This window comes from Olea europaea, chromosome 8, assembly GCF_002742605.1.
Source record: "Olea europaea var. sylvestris chromosome 8, O_europaea_v1, whole genome shotgun sequence".
Classification (NCBI taxonomy): domain Eukaryota; kingdom Viridiplantae; phylum Streptophyta; class Magnoliopsida; order Lamiales; family Oleaceae; genus Olea; species Olea europaea.
This window is the reverse complement of record NC_036244.1, coordinates 14868290-14888465: the sequence shown is the minus strand read 5'-3', so window position 1 is coordinate 14888465 and position 20176 is coordinate 14868290. Positions and strand designations below refer to the sequence as shown.

At 31.3% G+C, this 20176-nt stretch overlaps 2 protein-coding genes across 3 annotated transcripts in view; one reads left to right on the top strand and one right to left on the bottom strand.

Annotated features, from left to right (window-relative positions):
- The first annotated feature begins 7330 nt into the window (after nucleotides 1-7330).
- LOC111398917 (probable protein S-acyltransferase 22) lies at nucleotides 7331-13522 on the top strand. 2 transcript variants are annotated; one of them, XM_023026077.1, is made up of 9 exons: nucleotides 7331-8030; nucleotides 8135-8248; nucleotides 9543-9938; nucleotides 10275-10343; nucleotides 10430-10501; nucleotides 10965-11093; nucleotides 11551-11631; nucleotides 11729-11908; nucleotides 12352-13522. In XM_023026077.1, exons 1-9 carry the CDS (start codon nucleotides 7989-7991, stop codon nucleotides 13135-13137), a joined length of 1869 nt encoding a protein of 622 aa, XP_022881845.1. In that variant the 5' UTR covers nucleotides 7331-7988; the 3' UTR covers nucleotides 13138-13522. The 2 variants fall into 2 exon arrangements, with proteins under 2 accessions (XP_022881845.1, XP_022881846.1); XM_023026078.1 differs by lacking the exon at nucleotides 7331-8030 and adding an exon at nucleotides 8740-9361.
- A 349-nt stretch (nucleotides 13523-13871) lies between these two features.
- Nucleotides 13872-20176, bottom strand: part of LOC111398918 — an 11628-nt gene continuing 5323 nt past the window's right edge. The window contains exon 2 of the mRNA XM_023026079.1: nucleotides 13872-14215. The gene's annotated coding sequence lies outside the window, so the exon portion shown is untranslated. The remainder of the gene's footprint in view (nucleotides 14216-20176) is intronic.

The following is a 20176-nucleotide window of genomic DNA, read 5'->3' as shown; positions in this document are numbered from 1 at the left end:
AAAAAAAAAAAAAAAAAAAACCAAAAAAAAAAAAAAAAAAAAAAAAATGGAGAAGAAGAAGAAAAAAACATGAAGAAGAATTAAAAATGGCAGACATTGAATTCTATTTGATAACAGCTAGATACTAACACTTCATCTACCTAAAATGTTCTCTTAATTAGTTATGAACTAAAGTCTTCTCCTAAATCCTGACCTATTGTGTTATTTCACGTGTCTAAAGTCGAAGGGGACAAAAGGGATCTTCTCCTAATACACGTATGTTAGGTAATTAATTGTTTAATTATTATTCTTTTGGTTGGTTGGAGATAAGAAATGATTTGCACCAATTAATTAGCGTGTCATATTATCTATAATCAACATAAGCTATGCACTAATACTCATTAGATCATTTTTTTGTTAGACATTTTTTATTAAACCTTGTTATATGTACAATGTGATGTACACTTTAATTTACATTTTGTCACATGACATTATCCTATTGAACAGTTTAAATATCAAATTTTTTTTTATCCAATTGACACTCGACAACAATATAAGTGTCAATCAAAGTATCAAAAATTAGTGTACAAATAGTAAATTTCTTTTTGATTTAGGATGGAATATTTCCCTTCAACCCTCTAAACGAAATACGGTAAAAAAAGAAAGAAAGAAAAATTATCAACTAATTCCATCGTCTACATCCCGTAAAAATTACGAGATCGCTACAAATGCACCAAATATGATATTTGGCACTTCGAATAAGAGATGTCGTGAATTTGATATGGATACTATTGGGTGGATGTCTTCCATAATACTAGAGACCAATAGTAGAAGAATTTGGAAAATTGCAGAAAACTCGAACTTCATCAATATCGACTTTAATGCAACGCATGTTACATGATTGCTTTTGCGTTAATTGTCGTCACCAATTCTATGATCCGCTTCGAGAACACAAAATACCTCTCCAAAATACAATGATACCTCAATATTTTGTGTGTTGTGTAATTACAAAAACAAACTCGAATACCAAAGAAAGTAGGTGTCTATACTCGAGATCTATAATTTGTCTCTGCAATATGACAAAGTATGCACTCGGTGACTCGTAGGCACTTGATGAATTTTTTTTTTTTTTTACATATTCATATTCAACCATATATTCACATAATAAAAATATTTTGTACGTACACTCAAATTTATTTATTTTAATCATATAGTCTCCTCAAAATCTCTATTCAAAACTTTGTTTTGTTCAAATAATAACCATCAAACAGGGCTTAATGTTATTTTTTTTTATCGAGTGACTATTCGTGTAATGGTTATAAACTTGAGTGATTATTATCGTAAAACATATTAGTTGCCATTAACATAAGTACTCAAAATTTTAGTGATCATTGACATAATTATTCCTAGATTTTAATATACCTTGTCACGTAGAGTTGCAACCTATCATTTGTGACTTTTAATTTTAAATTTAAATTAATTATTACCATTAAAACTGTCAAAATTGTCGAAGAGTTCAGGCACCTTTCTAGACGTCACGCGCGACACCATTGAGAATTGCTAGGAAAATATGTGAATTTTCAATAATATCTTACTTTTCATTTCCAACATGCAATAAATACATGCTCAATTTTGACCAATCTAAACAAGTGAGACGATGATTAGGTCATACATTTAGAGAAGGGTTCGGCTATACGTACACGGGGAGTACACTCCGGTGTGCACGCCGTCTCACATGAGAGGTCAGCCGCAAGCATTTATTGGGTGTGGGGGCCCTTTCCCATGTGAAGCTTCCAAAAATCGTACCTTGTAGATATCGAGGATGAGGACCGATAACAAGCACGGACGCAATCTTTCGGTACCTGAAACAAAGGCAATGAGATGTGTTCTCGTCGCCCCTCCAATACTTAAATCAGAAAGGGGATTGAAGAAAAATATATATTGGAAACTGTAAGTGTATAACGTACTTGATTAATGGGTTGAGGGTCTATATTTATAGAGACAGGCAGTCGAGTCCTTGCAGGATTGAACTTAGTTGAATGTTCTTATTTGATAGAGTCCTGTTTGAGAGGAATGTTTTACTCATAGTATAATTGTATGACCAATGGTGGTGTTGTTGACATAGGAGTCTCGAGTTGCGGTATTTGTATTAAGTTAGAGTTCTTAGAAGACAGGACTTCTTGAGGACTTGACAGGTGAGGGGTTAGGTCTAGGGATGGCAGTGGGCCGAGTCGAGTCGGCTCGGCTCATTAACACACGAGCTTGGCTCAGGCTCGACTCGAGCTCGCCCACGAGCTCGTGAATTTATTTTTATTTTTTTTGCAAATTTTTCAAATTTTATTGATAAAATTTTATTTTTTTCCACATTTTTGGACGAGTCGGCTCGTGGACGGGACCCCCCACTAAGCTCGAGCTCGGGCTCGTCATTTGACGAGCCCGAGCAGCCCACGAGTCGAGCTTTGACGAGCCGAGCCTGCTCGACCCAATTGACATCCCTAATTAGGTCCGAAGGAAGTGCTAGAGGACAAACACTCGAGGACATAGGAAAGTGAATCTTGAGAGGCGCGATTGTAGTCGTCGAGTAATGTTTCCCAAGGACCATCATATACATTAACATAATTTTTTTCCATTGATAGAATTTTGTTGACAGGGGGGAAATTCATCTTAAATAAAAAGAATATTTTTTTTGCATATCAATCAATCAATTTTCGAGCGCTTTGTCTAATATTATTAAGAAATTAAGTAATAAAATCAATTTGTCTAGCCCTTGGTCAACAATTAAGGCTGGGAATAACAGCACGTTTGAGATCCATTTTTTGGGAGAAAAGATTTTGTAATAGTGATTTTTTTGAAGAATTCATTGAGCACGAATCACGGAATTCTAGTGAAAATCTTTAGAACACAATTTTCGAATCTACCAAATTAGGAAGAAAATAAACTCGCGAACTTTTATTAATTTCAAATTATTTAAAGCAATGAAATAACCCATTATTTTTAAGGGTTTACATGATAACATGGTTTAAGATGACTAAAATTAATGAAAATCTAATTTAAACAAACTAAAATTAAAAAGAATTCGAAATAAACTAAATGACAAAAATAACACTAAAACTTTAAAACCAGTTTTCGAGTCCTAAACGAACTCGAATAATCAAAATCTATCTTATGTCACAACAAAATTGTTAGTTCTACTTGTCTTGTTTTCTGTTTATGAAATAGTATTATGGATCCGAACCGAAATTCGGATGCTTTCTTAGCACTATTACATTTTTCCCAAATTTTAATCCAATTCTTAGGGTTGGGCATGGTTCGATTCAGTTCTAAAAAGAACTGAACTCAATTTTTGGGTATTTAGTAAGTAAAATCGTCGGGTCCAAATTTAATTATGAAATCGTTTGGTTTCGATTCCATTTGATTCCTGAGTTTTGTACAATAATTAAATTTTTAAAATTTACAACAACGTCGCATTAATCAACTAATGACATGTTCAATTTTAACTCTTATAAAATAACGTAGTCCAATCCCTTGATATCTTTTGCTCATTTTGTTGAGTTCTTCATAGATTCAACTATTAAAATTAAAAGAAGAGAAAAATAGCGAGCTCACAATAATGAAGAGAAGCGCATAAGAGTTTTCAATTCAATTTTTCTAGAACAACACTACTGCAAAATAAGAGATTTTGGTAAAACTTAAGTCAATTTGATTAAGTTATGCTTGAGCTAAAAATTAGAAATATGAAAAATTTTATTTTGGGTATGAGCTAAATTAATTAGTTAGCAAATTTAGTTAAAAAAAATAAAATGATTTGACTCAATTGAGATAAAAAAGTTAGGGAAATTCGATTTTTCGGTTCTTGTTCTAGAACCGAGAACCGAACTGAGTTCATCTGCTCTCGATTCTCATACCCATTCGGGTATTTAATTTAAGAAAAATCGCTCGGTTGGATTTGAAAGTTTTCTCCAATCCTACTAATTCTTTTTCAATCCATTCAACAATCTATTCAATAAAAAGAATGTATGATTGAAAAAGTGAGAATAAATTCTAAATTTACATGAAAAATTAATTTATTGAAAGGATATGTAATTGAAAATGATTTTTAAAAAGTGGAGCTCAATTGGGGTTCTTCTCATGTCTGTTTAACTTATAGACTGGAAGGCATTGCCGTTCTCCAATTTAATCATTCCTTTCAATTGAAAGAGTTTGCATTCAAGTTTTATCCTGAATAAGTTTTAGCCTCCATTTGGGAAAATTTTATAAACGTTTTAACTTATCAATAAATAAAAAGAAGTGGTGAAAAATACTTGTGTATTTATTGAAATGTGTAGTTCAAAATAAAATTTGGCCGAGAATATTAGTAATATGATTGCCTTAGTATGTGCTAACGAGAAATTCAACTTGAGTGTCTTTGTGAAACGAATTTCTAATTCTACGAATTGGATTGTATGATATGATTTTTCAAGTTTGATCCAAATCATTTGCAATCCCCATTCAAAATCAATTCAAATGGCTTGGATCAAACTTGACCGTCGAATTAACATACATTCAAATTGTTAAAACAGATGTTCATTATGTAAGGAATAATACAGAAAAAATTTGACAGAATTCTTACAGAAACATATGTGGAAGTTTTTCATTGATTTTTGATACGACAAATACAGAAAATGCACAATATAGATTTTGCCAACACAGCACATTTATCATTTCTGTCAATAAATTCCCGTACCTATGAAATTATTCTATAAGGAATATTCGAGTCAAACTTTCATCGGCAAATACACACACATTTGAATATGTATATTTCTACGTTGTCCAATGTCCAGTTAGTAATATTCTTGCATTGGTTTTAAAACAAACACTAAAGGATAAAAATCTGACAAAAATGTAGTAAAATACAAGTGCCTAGGTCAACTCAATGTCCTCAAATCTATACTTCTCGTTGAGCCTTTGTCTTTTCTTCTCGATTCTCATCTACAATTTATCCATTGGCCAAATTATAAATGAATAAAAACTATATAAAAAATTTCGATTGTGTTACATGCATATAATATATTTACATAATGATTTATTTATATCTGATGTGATGAAATATGATTGGATTATAGTTTCTTCAATCAAATAAAAAAATAAAAAATTCTCCACTTTCTTTTTGACACCTCATCTATATATAAACTGTTATGTAACCGTTTATGTACAAATATCATAATTTTTTTATCCATATAAAATACATCTCGTAGTATTTTTCAATAATGTTTGTTCTACCTCTAGTCAGTGGCGACTGTAAGGGGAGTGGATGGGAACTCCAATTCCATCGAGTCCCTCAACCCATTTCATCTTGATGGGTAAAAAAAGACTCTTTGTATGCAACAAATATTTTTTATGCTTTAACCTTTTTATTTTTATTTGTTTTCCTTTTTAACATAATGGCTTGGTTTGAAATTTTTTTATTGTAATCTTGAATCGGCCCTTGCCTCTAGTAGTCGTTTTCAAAATTATACAAAATAAAATGATAGATATACAAGACAAACCATTGAGATATTCAATATTAAATATAAGTAAAGATCTTTTTTAATTTATGTATATTTTCCTGATTTTCTGTGAATAGTTCCATAATATTTTCATAATATTATTATCGATGTTTTTTCTTTTTGTAACAGTTTATAAATTGAAATATAATACTTGTACATAATGCGATATCCATAACTGTGTTCAGCTTTCACATGGGAAGGGCTCACTTCGAATAAATTATATTTTATTCGAAATGGGTCCTTTTCCATGTGATAGGGGTGGACGCTGTTATGGACATCCTGATGTACGTGTAGTATAAACCTTTATAAATATATAAACAGGATCATTCTCTTTATAAATCATGGTCGTGAATAGAATAAAAATCCTCCAACTCCTTTTATTTTTCTATCTTGTTTATACAGTTTATAATTTCTAAAGTCATATTTCCATATAATTCGACCTCTAAAATCATATATAAGAAATGATTAATGTACGCAAAGGAAAGAAATACTTTCAAGGTGTTTCATTTCTCCATATATAATTGGAAATAAAAATAGTTGATAAGTAGTTCTAGTGATAACATTAACATAAATTTAAACTGATAAAAGATTGCATAATTGACTTTAAATATTTTTATTTTGCTTTGCTAATAAAATCATATTAGTGTAGTAGGAATTAATATATACAATTTTTTTTTTTTATTATTGAAAAGTGATTACCGATCATGCATCAAGTCGAGTTTGACCAAACTACGAAGCCAACAAAATCTTTATACAATACTAAAATTATGAAATTTTAACCGTCGATGCCTTCTTTTAAGATATATAAGAGCTAGATTTAATACTCAAACATAAATATTATTTGATATTATGTTATTAATTTCCGAACTAACCATTATTGCTTTCTCCTACCCGCTGTAAAAGTAAAAGAATATTAAAAAGCATTAATAAAAAAATAAAAAGAATTGATTTATCCTAAGTATTGGACTTTATATGATTATTGAATTTCCCCAAGTCATCAAGCACAATGTACTAACAAGAAGATGCCAAAATGCACCTCTAGAAAATCCACATGAGGCCTCAATCTACACAATACAAAACATCCCTTTCTCCTTTTTCTAAGTTGTGTGATTCCCTATTTGTAATACTCATTTACAGGGATGGTTTATTGAAATTATTGGAAGGTTAAGGACCGTTTTAAGAAATTGATATGGACTAAACTAGATGAAGAAAATGGAGGGAAAAAAAAAAGTTTTGTATTTTTAGTTCTTTCTAAGGTAATTATCTAATTCTTTAAAATTTAAAAATATCAAATGTCCTTCTCCGTGTGTAAAATGTGTTAAAAGCATATTTAGATAAGTTTAAAAGTAATTGTAATTCTTTTCAAATATGCCCTTAATGCATCACACAACGTGTACATATTACCTTGAGTTCGCTAACCTCCGCTCAACATGCTAGTGGATGCTTAACGCGTCTGATAAGGTATGTTAAACATAATTATTTAGTGAAGTTGAATATTATGTATCAAATATGCAATTACGACTAAACTATGTGCATGTTTGGCAACTTTTAAATTATAATTTAAGTTGATTAAACATTCTTTTTATATATACATTCTTATAAATTTTAATTCACGAATACTACTCACTCGATGTTCACATTTAACAGAACTCACAACTTATAGATTAGAAGCACTACCAAACATAATTAAAGACAATGGATTGTTTCCCTCAAATTGTCGCCATGGCTCACCGTGCTGTTCCTTTTCAACAATAAAATTGCTACAGGCTTGAATCACTATCTGCAATAAAGTGAAACAAACAGTTTTTATCTACCACTGCGTGCATTTAAGAAGGAAGAAGAACCAGAGTGAGAAATGGACAAAGAAGCCTTAAATGGGCTTGTACTGTTAGAAACAGAAACAACTGCACACCACAGAAGAATAGAAGGGACCCGTGACATATTGAATTTTGATTTTGCCTATTGAAAAAGGCATTGTTAGAAACGAGGGAAAAGTGTAATCTAAGATAGACGAAGTAGTCATTATAGGCTTAAAAAGCAAAATCCTAATCCAGCACTGGCCCTTTCTCTCTCCTCAGCTACACTGATCTTTGCTTTTACTTTGCTTGTCTCGAGCAAAAGGGTATTTGCATTTTGCTCAAATGCCCATTTCAAATTGTGGATTTTAGAGGTGGTGGGCTATGATTGAGCGAACTAGACAAAGGTCCCCATTGTCCATCCCACAATTTCTTGCCCTTTAAAGATGCAATTTTTTGGTTTTTTAATTTCCCCTTTTTGTTCTCATGAATAAGACTGATGAAGATGAGTATGCAAGATTTGTTTGATAGCTTGTGCAGCAAAGCAGTGATCTAAAATTCCCATTTGAGGAATCTCTTTCCCAAAACCGTTAATTAGCTTAAAGAGTAGAGAAATGGAGTAAATCTAAGTTCATTTTTCCCTAACTTGCCTTAGTTTCTTGAAACTATTTTTTCTTCAATCAGCACAATGAGGAAACATGGATGGCAGCTTCCCTACCATCCACTTCAGGTATCTTTTGCTGTCTATATGTATCTGTATGTGTATTATAAATGCCGATCTTTTTTCCTGTTTGTATATAATCCAAGGTTTTGGATTCTGGTGTACATGTGCAGGTGGTTGCTGTTGCTGTATTTCTAGCACTGGGATTTGCTTTCTATGTCTTCTTTGCGCCTTTTGTGGGAAAGCAATTGTGTCAATACATAGTGATGGGGATTTATACTCCTCTTGTAAGAACAAGTTGTAATCTTTTTTAAGATTCTTTTCTATTTCCATATACATATGTTTCTTTAATGGCTGTAAATAGCTTAGATCTGTACTCTCACAGCTTTTTGATTGATCTTGATTCTGTGCCCAGGAACCCCAATCCTTCATGGATTAGTTACATTTTTTACTCTTCCATGGGGTTTTCTATCCTGTTTTTAATAAACTTTTTAAGAGGATAAGCCAAGTTCTTATACGTTGTTTATGTTTTTGATATTTAATTGTCTTGGAATTTTACTCTTAACACCTTGGAGTTTGTATAAAAACATTCAATTTATTAAAAACCTGCACTTTTTAGCTGATAAGGAAAATTGTGCTTGCCTTTAGCTTTTTGTTGCATATTTGGAGTCACAAATTTCGCATTCGAGATTTTCAATATCTTCCTTCTAAAGATCAGATTTTGTCTATTGTATTTCAAAAGCCTTGCTGTGATTCAGATTTTGATCTTGACTGCCAGATTATTCGGAGATAACTTCAATTCGGGTTCCTGAAAACTTTTACAGAGTAAATAAGTTTATGCCTAAAATCCACTGGGAAGTGGATATTTCCCTGGCACCGTGTCAGCGCCGTGTAACTATTTCCCAAGTCTGTTCATCAAATTGTACCTAACGGAAACTAAAGGGCTATTTGCTTTTGCACTCCAGCAATCTTTTTGTGCGTTTACTAAAAGACAGTAGTGCTCACTTCTTGGGGGAGGAAAACTTAGTCTTTTGTTTTTCCTTCTCTGTTGAAGGGAGGGAACTAGGAAAGAGGAGGGAATTACGAAATTGATTTGATGAATTTGCTATTCTTTCTGTTTCCTTGTTTTTACTTTCTCCGGGAGATATGTCTGATAAACTATGAACAGGACAGGCAAAAATTGTAGGTGAAGAAGAAAGCACATACTGTAGGACTATCATGGATAAATGCATTCCAGCAGTTTATCATTGTCGATAGGCCATTTTTAGTTAAGCTTGCCATCTTGGATGATAGCCATAGGCTGCAAACTACATGGTTTAGACATATATCTTGGTTTTGAACTGCAGTACCAGAAATCTATTAATGCTGACTTTGTTTTTGTAAACAAAGAAAAGATACAGGTTTTTATCTTTTAAATAATTTGTTTGCTCTGTACAGTGTCGTCTGAGTTTCACATTGTGATGAAGCATATTTTATGTTCTTCTTAACCTTATTACGTTTCTTGCACTGATTGTCTAATGAAATAATAGATGCATTAATCTTAGTTTCTCTAATCTAAAATTTCATCTCATCTTTTCTCAGATTATTAGTGTCCTCGGTCTATACATTTGGTGTGCTGCTGCTGATCCTGCAGATCCAGGAGTCTTTAGGTCCAAAAAGTATCTAAACATTCCCGATGACAGAAAGCATGTCAAATCAAACAAGTCTAAACTCAGCGGAGAATTAACTTCATCGACTGAAGATGCAAATGCTGCCACAGAAAAGAAATCCCGTGACAAAAGAAACAAAGATTTAGATGCAACAGCTGATTCTACTGCCGAAACTCAAAAGAAGAATCCGTCATCTCATCAAAGATCCTGCTTAATTACGATGCTGGCTTTATTGCCTTGTGCTCTTGTTTGCAACTCATGCGATAAATCTTCCGAGCAGCAAATGAGTGAAGATGGGATGTTCTATTGTAGCTTATGTGAAGTCGAGGTGCGTAGTTACATATGCTGTTAAACGGTTTCTGCATCCTGGAACATGCTAAAAAGCAATGATTGTCCTTTTATAGCATGGTTGATACAAAGGATCAGATAGCACTCGGCAGTATTAAGAAAGAAAAGGAAGCTAAAGTATTGTTCATTATAATCTTGTCTAATACTACACCACACATGTAGACGTATTGCTATCTTAAAATGCCCTTGTAATAATCATCAATATTTTTTTGTTGAACGAATCCGTGCTTGTTCTTAAAATTACTGGCATGCACTGGAATCTTTTATATTTGCAGTATTTATAGATCATATGAATAAAATGGGCACAATCTCGCAGGTTTTCAAGTACAGTAAGCATTGTAGAGTCTGTGACAAGTGTGTTGACAACTTCGATCATCATTGCAGGGTACACCTCGAATTGATTGAGTAAAAAAGTATACCTTTTTTGTGAAACAAGAAAATTTGATTCAATTTTGCATTCTGGTTTTGTAGTGGCTAAACAACTGTATAGGCAAAAGGAACTACCGAAAGTTCTTTACTCTGATGGTGTCCGCCCTTCTCCTGGTATGATCTAGCCTCCAGTATTAGTCTCTGTAAATTGCTCTTTCATGTTATGTTTAGTTTAAAAACCTAATTATTGTTCAAGAAAGAATTTGCTGGATCTATTGGGAAATTTTCAACTACTATCATCCTGAGTTTACCATATATGTAATTGATTATATTTAATGTGTATTTGAGCCACATTATTTTGAAAGAATGTATTTTGGAATAGTGGATTGATGGAGAGTGTGTGATTAAAAAATGAGGAAAATTTTTGGATTTGCATGTAATATTATTTTATTGTAAAATGTGTGGTTGCAATGATGTCAAATCACTGTTTAAAAATGAAAAAAAAAATGCAGCTCAAACAGGGCCTTAATATATTTTTATAGAAATTGATTCTCTCTAGTACCTACTGTAATACTTCCCTTGACAAAACCTGTAGTGACCTTTTACTAAATCAACAACCTTTGACTTGAGCTTGCAGCTTACACTTCAATGGTCTACTGGGATTCTTGTACTGATCCACTGTTTTCTTGAGAGGAAGCAATTCTCTTTGGACATTAGTTTCAAGTTAGGAAGCAGTTTCACACTGGTTCCATTTGTAATTGTGGTGGTGAGTACTTTTTCCACTTCCTTTCATCTCACTTCCATTTTGATTCATCGGTTTGTGATTGCAAGTAAAAAGGATTAAACTACTTGTATACACGAAGTGTACACCTTGATTGACACTTCCCATGTGTAAAAAATCTGACAATTGATTGGAAAAGGTGTTGTCAAAATCAATGTAGCAAAATCTGCCAACTCACATGGATATAAACCATTGTGTACATATAGCATGGTCTATAATATTATATCAAGACTCTAATTTCTCACCATGCTTACAATTCTTGTGTTGTTCCAAATGCATAATATAGTAGGAATATTATGGCAACCTGACGTGCATGAATATCATATATATTCGTATAATGAGAAAGATATCCACAGAAAGGAGGATAACTATACGTTGTGATTATTCTCCACATAGTTCAACTTCAACACATAACTGACAGATGTAACCTTACATATTACAGGTAGTATGTACCATGTTGGCCATGATTGCCACCCTACCACTTGCTCAGCTCTTCTTCTTTCACATTCTTCTTATAAAGAAGGTTAGGCTTTGATTTTCTTTTTGCTGAAAATTTGATGGGGAAATAGAATTGCTCCAGAAAAGATGATTTGCTTCGAGCTGACAATTGAGGTTGACAGGGAATTAGCACATATGATTATATCATAGCTCTGCGAGAGCAAGAACAAGGGGCTGAAGGTCAGCAAAGTCCTCAGATGTCTCTCGCTAGCTCTCTTACCGGATTAAGCAGTGCAAGCTCGTTTAACACTTTCCATCGTGCAGCATGGTGCACACCACCACGTCTTTTTGTGGAAGATCAGGTATATTTGATTTGTACCTTATTTGTTTGAAGGAGTCATGGAATGTCATTTTCAGTCAAATGTGCACTCTTTTGATTTGTTGGTTTATCATTTAGACAACCAATGAACCATAATTGTATTTTGTGACTATTGAATCTTGAATCGTAGACAGTAGCCTAGTCTGGCACAAAATAAAGCCTGTTATATTTGTTAACCATAGACAGTAGCCTAGTCTGGCACAAAATAAAAAATAGAAGTGACATTTCATCCTTTTTTTATTCGTTATTTGGCTTAGAAATGCAGTTTGATGGGCAAATGGAGTGTTTGTTTTCAACTCCTGGTGGCTTTCATTTTCCCCCCTTTCTGCGTCAATAATAGCTTCCAATTTTCTTATGCTTTTAGGCGTCAATTGAAAACTTATTAGTCTTGTGCTTATTATTGGGCAATATCTGATTATCTTGCAGTTTGACGTAGTTCCTCCGGACACTGGATCCGTAAGTTCACTCGGAAAAAAGACCCAGGTGGAAGACCCGACGAAGAAAAAGAATCCCACAGCTGTAAAGATTAGTCCTTGGACGTTGGCACGATTGAATGCAAATGAGGTGTCCAAGGCTGCTGCAGAAGCAAGAAAGAAGTCTAAAATTCTTCGCCCTGTAATAAGACGAGATGCATCGACTTTTGATACTGATAGTAGTTATGGCAGCAGTAGTCGCTGGATGGCCCTGAGGCCTGATAACAACAGAAAACGAGGTAGCAAACGAATTCGCCTTCCTGCAGAGACACTCCTCCAATCCATTTCAAACGTTCCAAGCAACGATGCTGCAGATTATAGAAATCATCATATGATGGCTGAGACATCTAACCGCTTCGTCCCTCTCCAACTTGAACCTCGAAGTGTTTACAGGACAGGCCCAGTTATGTCAGGTGCGGCTGGGATTGTTTCTTCATCCCCCGAGAGTAGTTTAGATTCCCCAGATATTCACCCTTTCCAAGTTTCCTCGTCAAGAGCCAAAGAGGCAACTAGACTTGTTGGGCTACAGGCAGCTCATAAGGAAATCCCATCATCATCAAGATCAACTAGCGATGGATATGATGCATCGGGTGGGGAAGATAGTGATCAGGTGCCTACAAGAATTGTAGGACATCCGACTAACTGGAGTGGCCTCCTGTTTGGTTCTGAGTCCGACAGGAGGGTTACAAAGTTAATGGCATCGACTTCATCTACCTTAACAAACTCAAGGAAGCCTTAAGGATTGGTGCAGTCAATATATTGATCTTCTATACTCATGGTAAGCAATCCAGATTCTTGAGATTCTTTTCATTTATTGGCAGGTTAAACAGAGTTGGCTAGTTCCTGCCTTTGGGTAATTGCTCTATTTATCAGCTTTTGGAATCCTCTATTAACTTTTGGTTAGAGTGTTGACAATTGGATTGCAAAGGTTCCTACAGAAATACAAATTTTGTTTCGCTGCAGCATCCAGTATGTTGAAGTTCAATGGTTTAGTAGAAAAGGCTTGCTGCATTACTGACTGCCATCCTGTAAATGTTTGTCTATGATATGTATCTGTGCCATGAATTCTGTTCCTCTCCACATCTCTTATGAAGATCTTGAATTTTCTCCTAGTTAATGGGAAATCTAGATGAAAAATATGCAGTCTACACGCTATGTTATGGCAATCGTATGATGTCTTTACCATTTATCCAGCTGCTCATGCATAACTTTTTGGGCAAAACTCGATCTCTCTTAAAACACCATATCCCTCAAACACCGTTATTCAACCTCCCAAATTGTATGCTCGTTGTTCAGTAGGCATTCATCTGATGCATTTGTGCAAACTTCAAACATTCGAATGGAAGAAGATTCGCATATTTTTCCATACAAGACAAGAAAAAATTGTTCTCTCTTGACCTAAAACAAAGAGGAATCTACATAGTTCACGATCAAAAGTCATCGAGGAACATCAAAGAACATTTATTATGTATTGTAATATTTTAAGAATCCATAGGTCTCACCGTCTCATATCTTCACATTTCTTGTTCATCTTCAATATCATACAATACAACACAAGGTTTCACAACAACATATGACAGTAGTAACGAGAAATTAGGAATCACATGCACTAACCTCAAACGTTCCTATCATCAACAGGCAAGCTAACGTAGTCTGCTGCAGATTCATCTGCAATCTCAAAATGCCATTTCCCCATGTAAAATCTTGCAATAGATATACAACACTGTAGGCAGCGACGTAGCTAAGCATCATCATTGTCAGAAGAATGGAGCATAAAACTATCTCAAGGATGGCTGCCCAGCCTCCATTAATGCCACCTAAATATACGAGCAATGTCGAACACGAAATTGTTAAAACCCCAGTCAATATCCTGTAATACAAATTATTGATAGGGCAATCCATTTCATCCCCTTGATTAAATAAGCACTTCTCTTCAAGGGTGCAAAACCCCATTTGGATTCCACCACCACCACAACATACGCCAACGACCATTCCACTTGCATGTAAATTGTCACCATCAGAATCAAAATCGTCATACAAGTAAAAAAACCCAGCAAATAATTCGATCCATAATCGACATCGACCTCTAGATTCACAAGGCCTTCATAGAATAATGCCCCCAAAAGGCCGAGTATAACGAAAATGAAAAACAATGTGATCTCGGAAGCTACAACAGTCAAGAGAAGAGGAAAAAACGAAAACAAGATGGATTTTATAGAGGAGATGAAGCTGATTGGTCTATTATAGAATCCGTGGAAAGTACTATAGGTAATTGAGGCAGTAGCGAAAATGGAGAAGAGGAACACAAAAAGCACGTATAGAAGAGTGATAAGGAGATGCGAATTTTGCTGGAAGTGGGCAGTAACTAAGTTGGTATTAGAGAGGATTGTTATGAGAGATGGGTAGATGATGTAGGCAAAAGAGAGGGGAAGGAGGAAGAGAACGGAAAGGGCTAAGAAATGGCGGGAATTGGAGCGGATTATGCGCTTTGATACCAGCATCCAATTTTCATATTGGCACAAGCATGAAAATTTTTTATCAAATAAATTTTTGGCAATATTGTAGATGACTTTAATTTCAAGTGCTTTCCTATGTCCTTTCTATGATTTTGTTACTGTTGGAACTTTTCTATTATTTTCTGTAACATCTATTTGAAAATTGGCTGCAACATATCTAATTGAGATTATGTGTTCAACTGGATAGTAAACAACTCCATCATATTCTGGACTTATTAAATAGAATTTCAAATATATTTTCCGTCCCTTGACAAATTTGGATACTTCTTTTATGAATATGTGATCAAACTTCGAAATTTCAATCAAATCTTTTTCTGGATATATTAAATTCATGAATCCATAGTCTATCATAATTTTTATAAATGAAGGGTCTCCTCCTTCTATGGCTGTTATTCTGGGATAAACATTATTTTCCGGAGAGATGAAATATGAATCACTCGTTTTTATTTCATAAGCAATTTGACTATTTCGGCATATTTTTCTTCTTTTGGATCTAAAGGGATTTTATCTTCTTAGTCTATGATGCCGATTGTTTTGGTATCTATTTTATCTCTATGTATCATAATTTTTTTGGTTGATGATATTGAAATGGAATCTCCTTTATTATCAGTTGGTATGTTGTCACGTTTGGGTCCACTGCTGCTTTCATCTGTCCCTGTTTTGTATTGGTTTGGAAAACTCATTACTGAGCTCTTTGGTATATCTGTCTCAGACATTATATCTTTTAGTTGTGCTGCAATAGCATCAACTTGATTTTTGAGTTCTATGACATATTTATGATGCTCAGTAGTGATATTCAACAATATTTTTATATTTAAGTTGAACATCTTTGAGATCTCGGTTGCTCCAGAGTTTATATCTTCGGATTCTACTTTAAGAAAATCTGTCATTTTTTGTATATATAGGATAGATTGGTATAATTCCGTGACCTTGACTTTATCCATCAGCAAATTCTATGTTTTTACTGAGAAAATCTGCAAGAAAATTATTAACTCCTTTAATATGGACAATATCAAAGTTATAAAATGTTAAATAAGCTTGCCATCTATAAAGCCTTCTATATTGGGGTTCTAATGGTAGTTTATTCCTGACTAATCCTGCAACTTGAGAATTATTAGTCTCAACAGGAAATTTATTGGATAATAAAAATAATGAGAACTTCTTTATTCCTCTAATAATTGCTAGTAATTATTTCTCATGAGTAGTATAATTTATTTCTGCTTGGTTAAAGGTTCTACTTGAATATCTACAAATTTCATTTAAATCTGTTTTTAATATTGCAGCCCAATATCTGAGGCATCTGTATTAATAATCAAATTATCTTTTTCATCTGGTAATCTTAATTTTGGTAAATTTTTATATTTTTCTTTTAATGATTTAATTATTTCTGTATGTTCTTCATTCAATCATTTAGTATTTGTTTTTCTAAATAATACTTGAATTTTATGTCTTTTCTTAGAAAAATTTTCAATAAATCCTTCTACATAATTTAAACATTCTAAAAAATTTTGTATTTATTTTTTGGATTCTAATTTATCTGAAAAACTTTCTATCTTTTTGGATATATGAGTCTGTAATTTTATCTTTCTTTTATCTATTGATAATCCAAGAAAATCTATTTCTTTTTTTTTTATTATATATTTCTTTTTAGATAGTATAATTCCTTCTTTTTTACATTCATTAATAAATTGGATTAAATGTTTTTTATGTTCTTCTTTACTATTAGAATATATTAATATATCCTCTATATAAACAATCAGAAATTCATTAAACTTTTTAAATATATTATCCATCTTTCTTTGATATATTTGTGGTGCATTTTTTTAGAGCAAATGGCATAACAAATCATTCATATTTTTCCTTGAGGTGTGCTAAATGCAGTATATTGTATACTATCTTCATCCATTTTTATTTGGCAAAATCCTGATTTACAATTAAATTTAGAATAATATTGTTTTCCTCTTGCAATATTTATTAACACTTCTTTATTTGGTAGAAAGTAACCATCAAATTTAGAATATTTGTTTCATTCTTTATAATTTATGACCATCATAACTTTTCCTCTAACTTGTTCAGAATGTTTCATAACCATAAAAGCTGAACTACTATGAGGTCCGTTACTAGACCTAATAAGCTTTTGTTCTAAGAATTCATTTATCTGATTTTTAAATTCTTGTGTATCTTCTATAGTATATATCATTAATCTGACTCTTATTATAATATTTTCTGTTAATTCTATTTTAGTTTTTGGGTGATATGGTTTTCAAAATAATAATGAATTTTCTCCATAAACTTTTTCTTGTTGCTCAATTATTTTTTCTATATTCATTTTTATTCATGTTTTTAGAACTTTTTTATACAATATTCTTTTATTTTTTATTTCATTATATATGATTGATTTTTTCTCCCATTTATCACCATGCTGTACTGACTGAACTCTATAAAGTTTAAATTTTCTAGAGATTTTTAATAAGTATCCACAATGTGTTTGTAGCATTATTATATAATTATTTTGTTTAAAATATTGAAATTGTTGTATAAAATCATTTCCTAATAATATATCACATTCTAACATATCATATTTATATACTTTATTTATTGTAACTTATTTACTTCCAAAAATTATATTAACTTTATCAGCACTATTAATTATTTGAGTGTTATTTCCTGTAACTCCAGTTATTTTTATGTTACTATTATTATTCCATAATTTTAATAAAAAAATTTTAAATATTGTTATATCACTTCCTGTATCTATTAAAACACAAGTTGTTATATTTGTTTCTACAATAATAATTTGTATATACACAGATAATGAAAAATTTATCTAATTATTCATCTAATTTTTTTTACATAACGTAGTTTGTCCATTATGAATAATATATAATCCTTCTCTTTTTATACTATAATCTTCTAATTCATTTAGAAAACTCATTCCTAAAAGTATATGGTGGTTTATATCCATACTCTTATCTATATAACATGGTATTAAAAGATCCATTCCTCCTATTTTTATTGATACTTTAACTTCTAAATCTGTAATATGTACATGTTCATCAAAATTTACGTACTTATATGGTTCAATTTTATGAGTTATTAAACCTTTATTTCTAGTCGAAGCTATATGACATTCACTAATTTCTTTATCTATAAATATATTTGGTTCATTTATATATTCTCTTCCATTTATATATTCTCCTTCTATTTTCATATTTCCAACATTCTTATATAGTTTTACTTCTTTTATTTTAGTGATTTCTTCCAACTAGTTTTTATTAGGTATTTTAAAACTTTATGATCTTTTAATTAATTTTTTATCCTTAAATATTATATTATTATAACATTCTCTTTCATTTAATTCTGTTATTTCATGTTTATTTTTTGTTATGCTAAATTCATATTCTTTTAGAATTAAGCTTATTTGTTTATTTGGTTATATTATTTTACTAATATCTTTACATTCTTTATGAACTTCAATATATGGTTTATTAGAATAAATATTTCCATAATTAGAATTAGTAAATGTATATAAAGCTCTATATTTTGTAGTTATAATTTGATCATCTAGTTACATGATATCATCTATATGAAACTTGAAATGTAATCTTAAAACTTTATTAAAGTTTCTATCTTTTAATGATACACAATATTTTGGATAACACGTAAACATAATTTTTTGATATACTAAACTTCCTTCTATTATTCCTAAATGACCATCTTTTAAATTTATTATTCTTCCATCATGTAAAGTTATAATTAAGGGTGAGTATATCCTTTATCTGAATAGTGATTTAAACATTATTTGTATTCCTACTAAATAAATATATTACATTTTTTCACTTTATTTTTTACTAATTTTTGTTAATAGTTCTTTAACTGCATTTTTTGTTAAAAGATTTAATTTATGTTGTCCATAAATTGTTTTTACATCTATGATTTTTTCTATTTTGTGATATTCATTTATTGCTATTCTTTCTCTTTTCCAAATTCTATCAAAGACTTCTCATTTTCCTATTTTTAAGTCTAAAGATAATTTTTGCAATTTTCTAAACTTGTTACTATCAAAAGTGACTTTTAATCTATATCCTTATATTCTTTCATATTTTTGTATATTTATATTATTACTTTCTATTTTTTCAATTTCTCTATTCAAATCCTGATTCATCCCCTGTTTCACTTATATATACTTACTGATTATAGTATTCTTCAATATCTGATATTTCACTTAATTCATCTTTTATTTCTAAATATTCTTTTTGTAATATTCTAACTTTTTTTTTTTATCATAATCAGGATTTATATGACTTATTTCTCCACAATTTCAACATTTACATTGACTTTTATTTTTCTGTTGATTATATGAGTTATTTTTTCTTTTGTAATATCTTCTTGTAGGTTTTATATATTTTTTATTAAAATTCCTAAATTTTTTATTTTTATACTTTCTTTTATTAATTTTTCTTTCAGGATTACATCCCCATTGCACAGGGATTTCTATATCTTCATAATATATTTTATTTAATTTTTCTGATTTTTTTCATTAATTGTCTTTGTTGACATATATATGCAAGTCTTTCAAACAAAAATTTTATTTTTAAACCTAAAGTTCTAGATATTCCAATATCATCTATAACATATTTTTCAAATTTTATTTTAAAATATATTCCCCATGAATCTAGTAACTTATTATAGTACATGTCTTGATATACTTCTTGATTTTCATTACTAAAAAATTGAACATAATAGTAATTTTTAAATTCACAAGTATATTTTTTAAAATTACACATATCACATATTGTTAAATTTATTAATTTTATTCTAGCATTATCTTTTTCTCTCATTGATTCTCTTTCAGCATTTCTTATCTAATTTTCTCCTAAAAATTCATCTGAAATATATTTTATTAACTTTTCTATACCTTGTCTATCTGACTTTATTATTCCTGTTTATACATTTCTTTTTATTAATATTTTTGTATCATTGTTTATTCATTCCCACCAATTTCTAACGTCTCCTTCAAATGATGCTATTAAGAAATCTATTCTTCTTTTATTATTTTTTCATGTGTCATCTTTATTATATAAAAAGAATAGTATCATTGAATCTGCCCAAGTTAATAAGGTTTTTTTAGTATCTATTTTACAATTTGGATCTAGTTTTGTTCCTCCATGAGTAATTGATTTATCATAATTATCATTTAATTCAAACCTATCTTTATATTTATTTCATTTAGGTGGTTGTCTATCTCTTACTTTATTATAG

Coding starts and splice junctions, on each gene's coding strand:
- LOC111398917 (XM_023026077.1), top strand. CDS start 7,989: ATGAGGAAACATGGATGGCAGCTTCCCTACCATCCACTTCAG. Junction 10,344..10,429: donor ACTTCGATCATCATTGCAGG/GTACACCTCGAA, acceptor CTGGTTTTGTAG/TGGCTAAACAACTGTATAGG. Junction 11,632..11,728: donor ACATTCTTCTTATAAAGAAG/GTTAGGCTTTGA, acceptor TGAGGTTGACAG/GGAATTAGCACATATGATTA.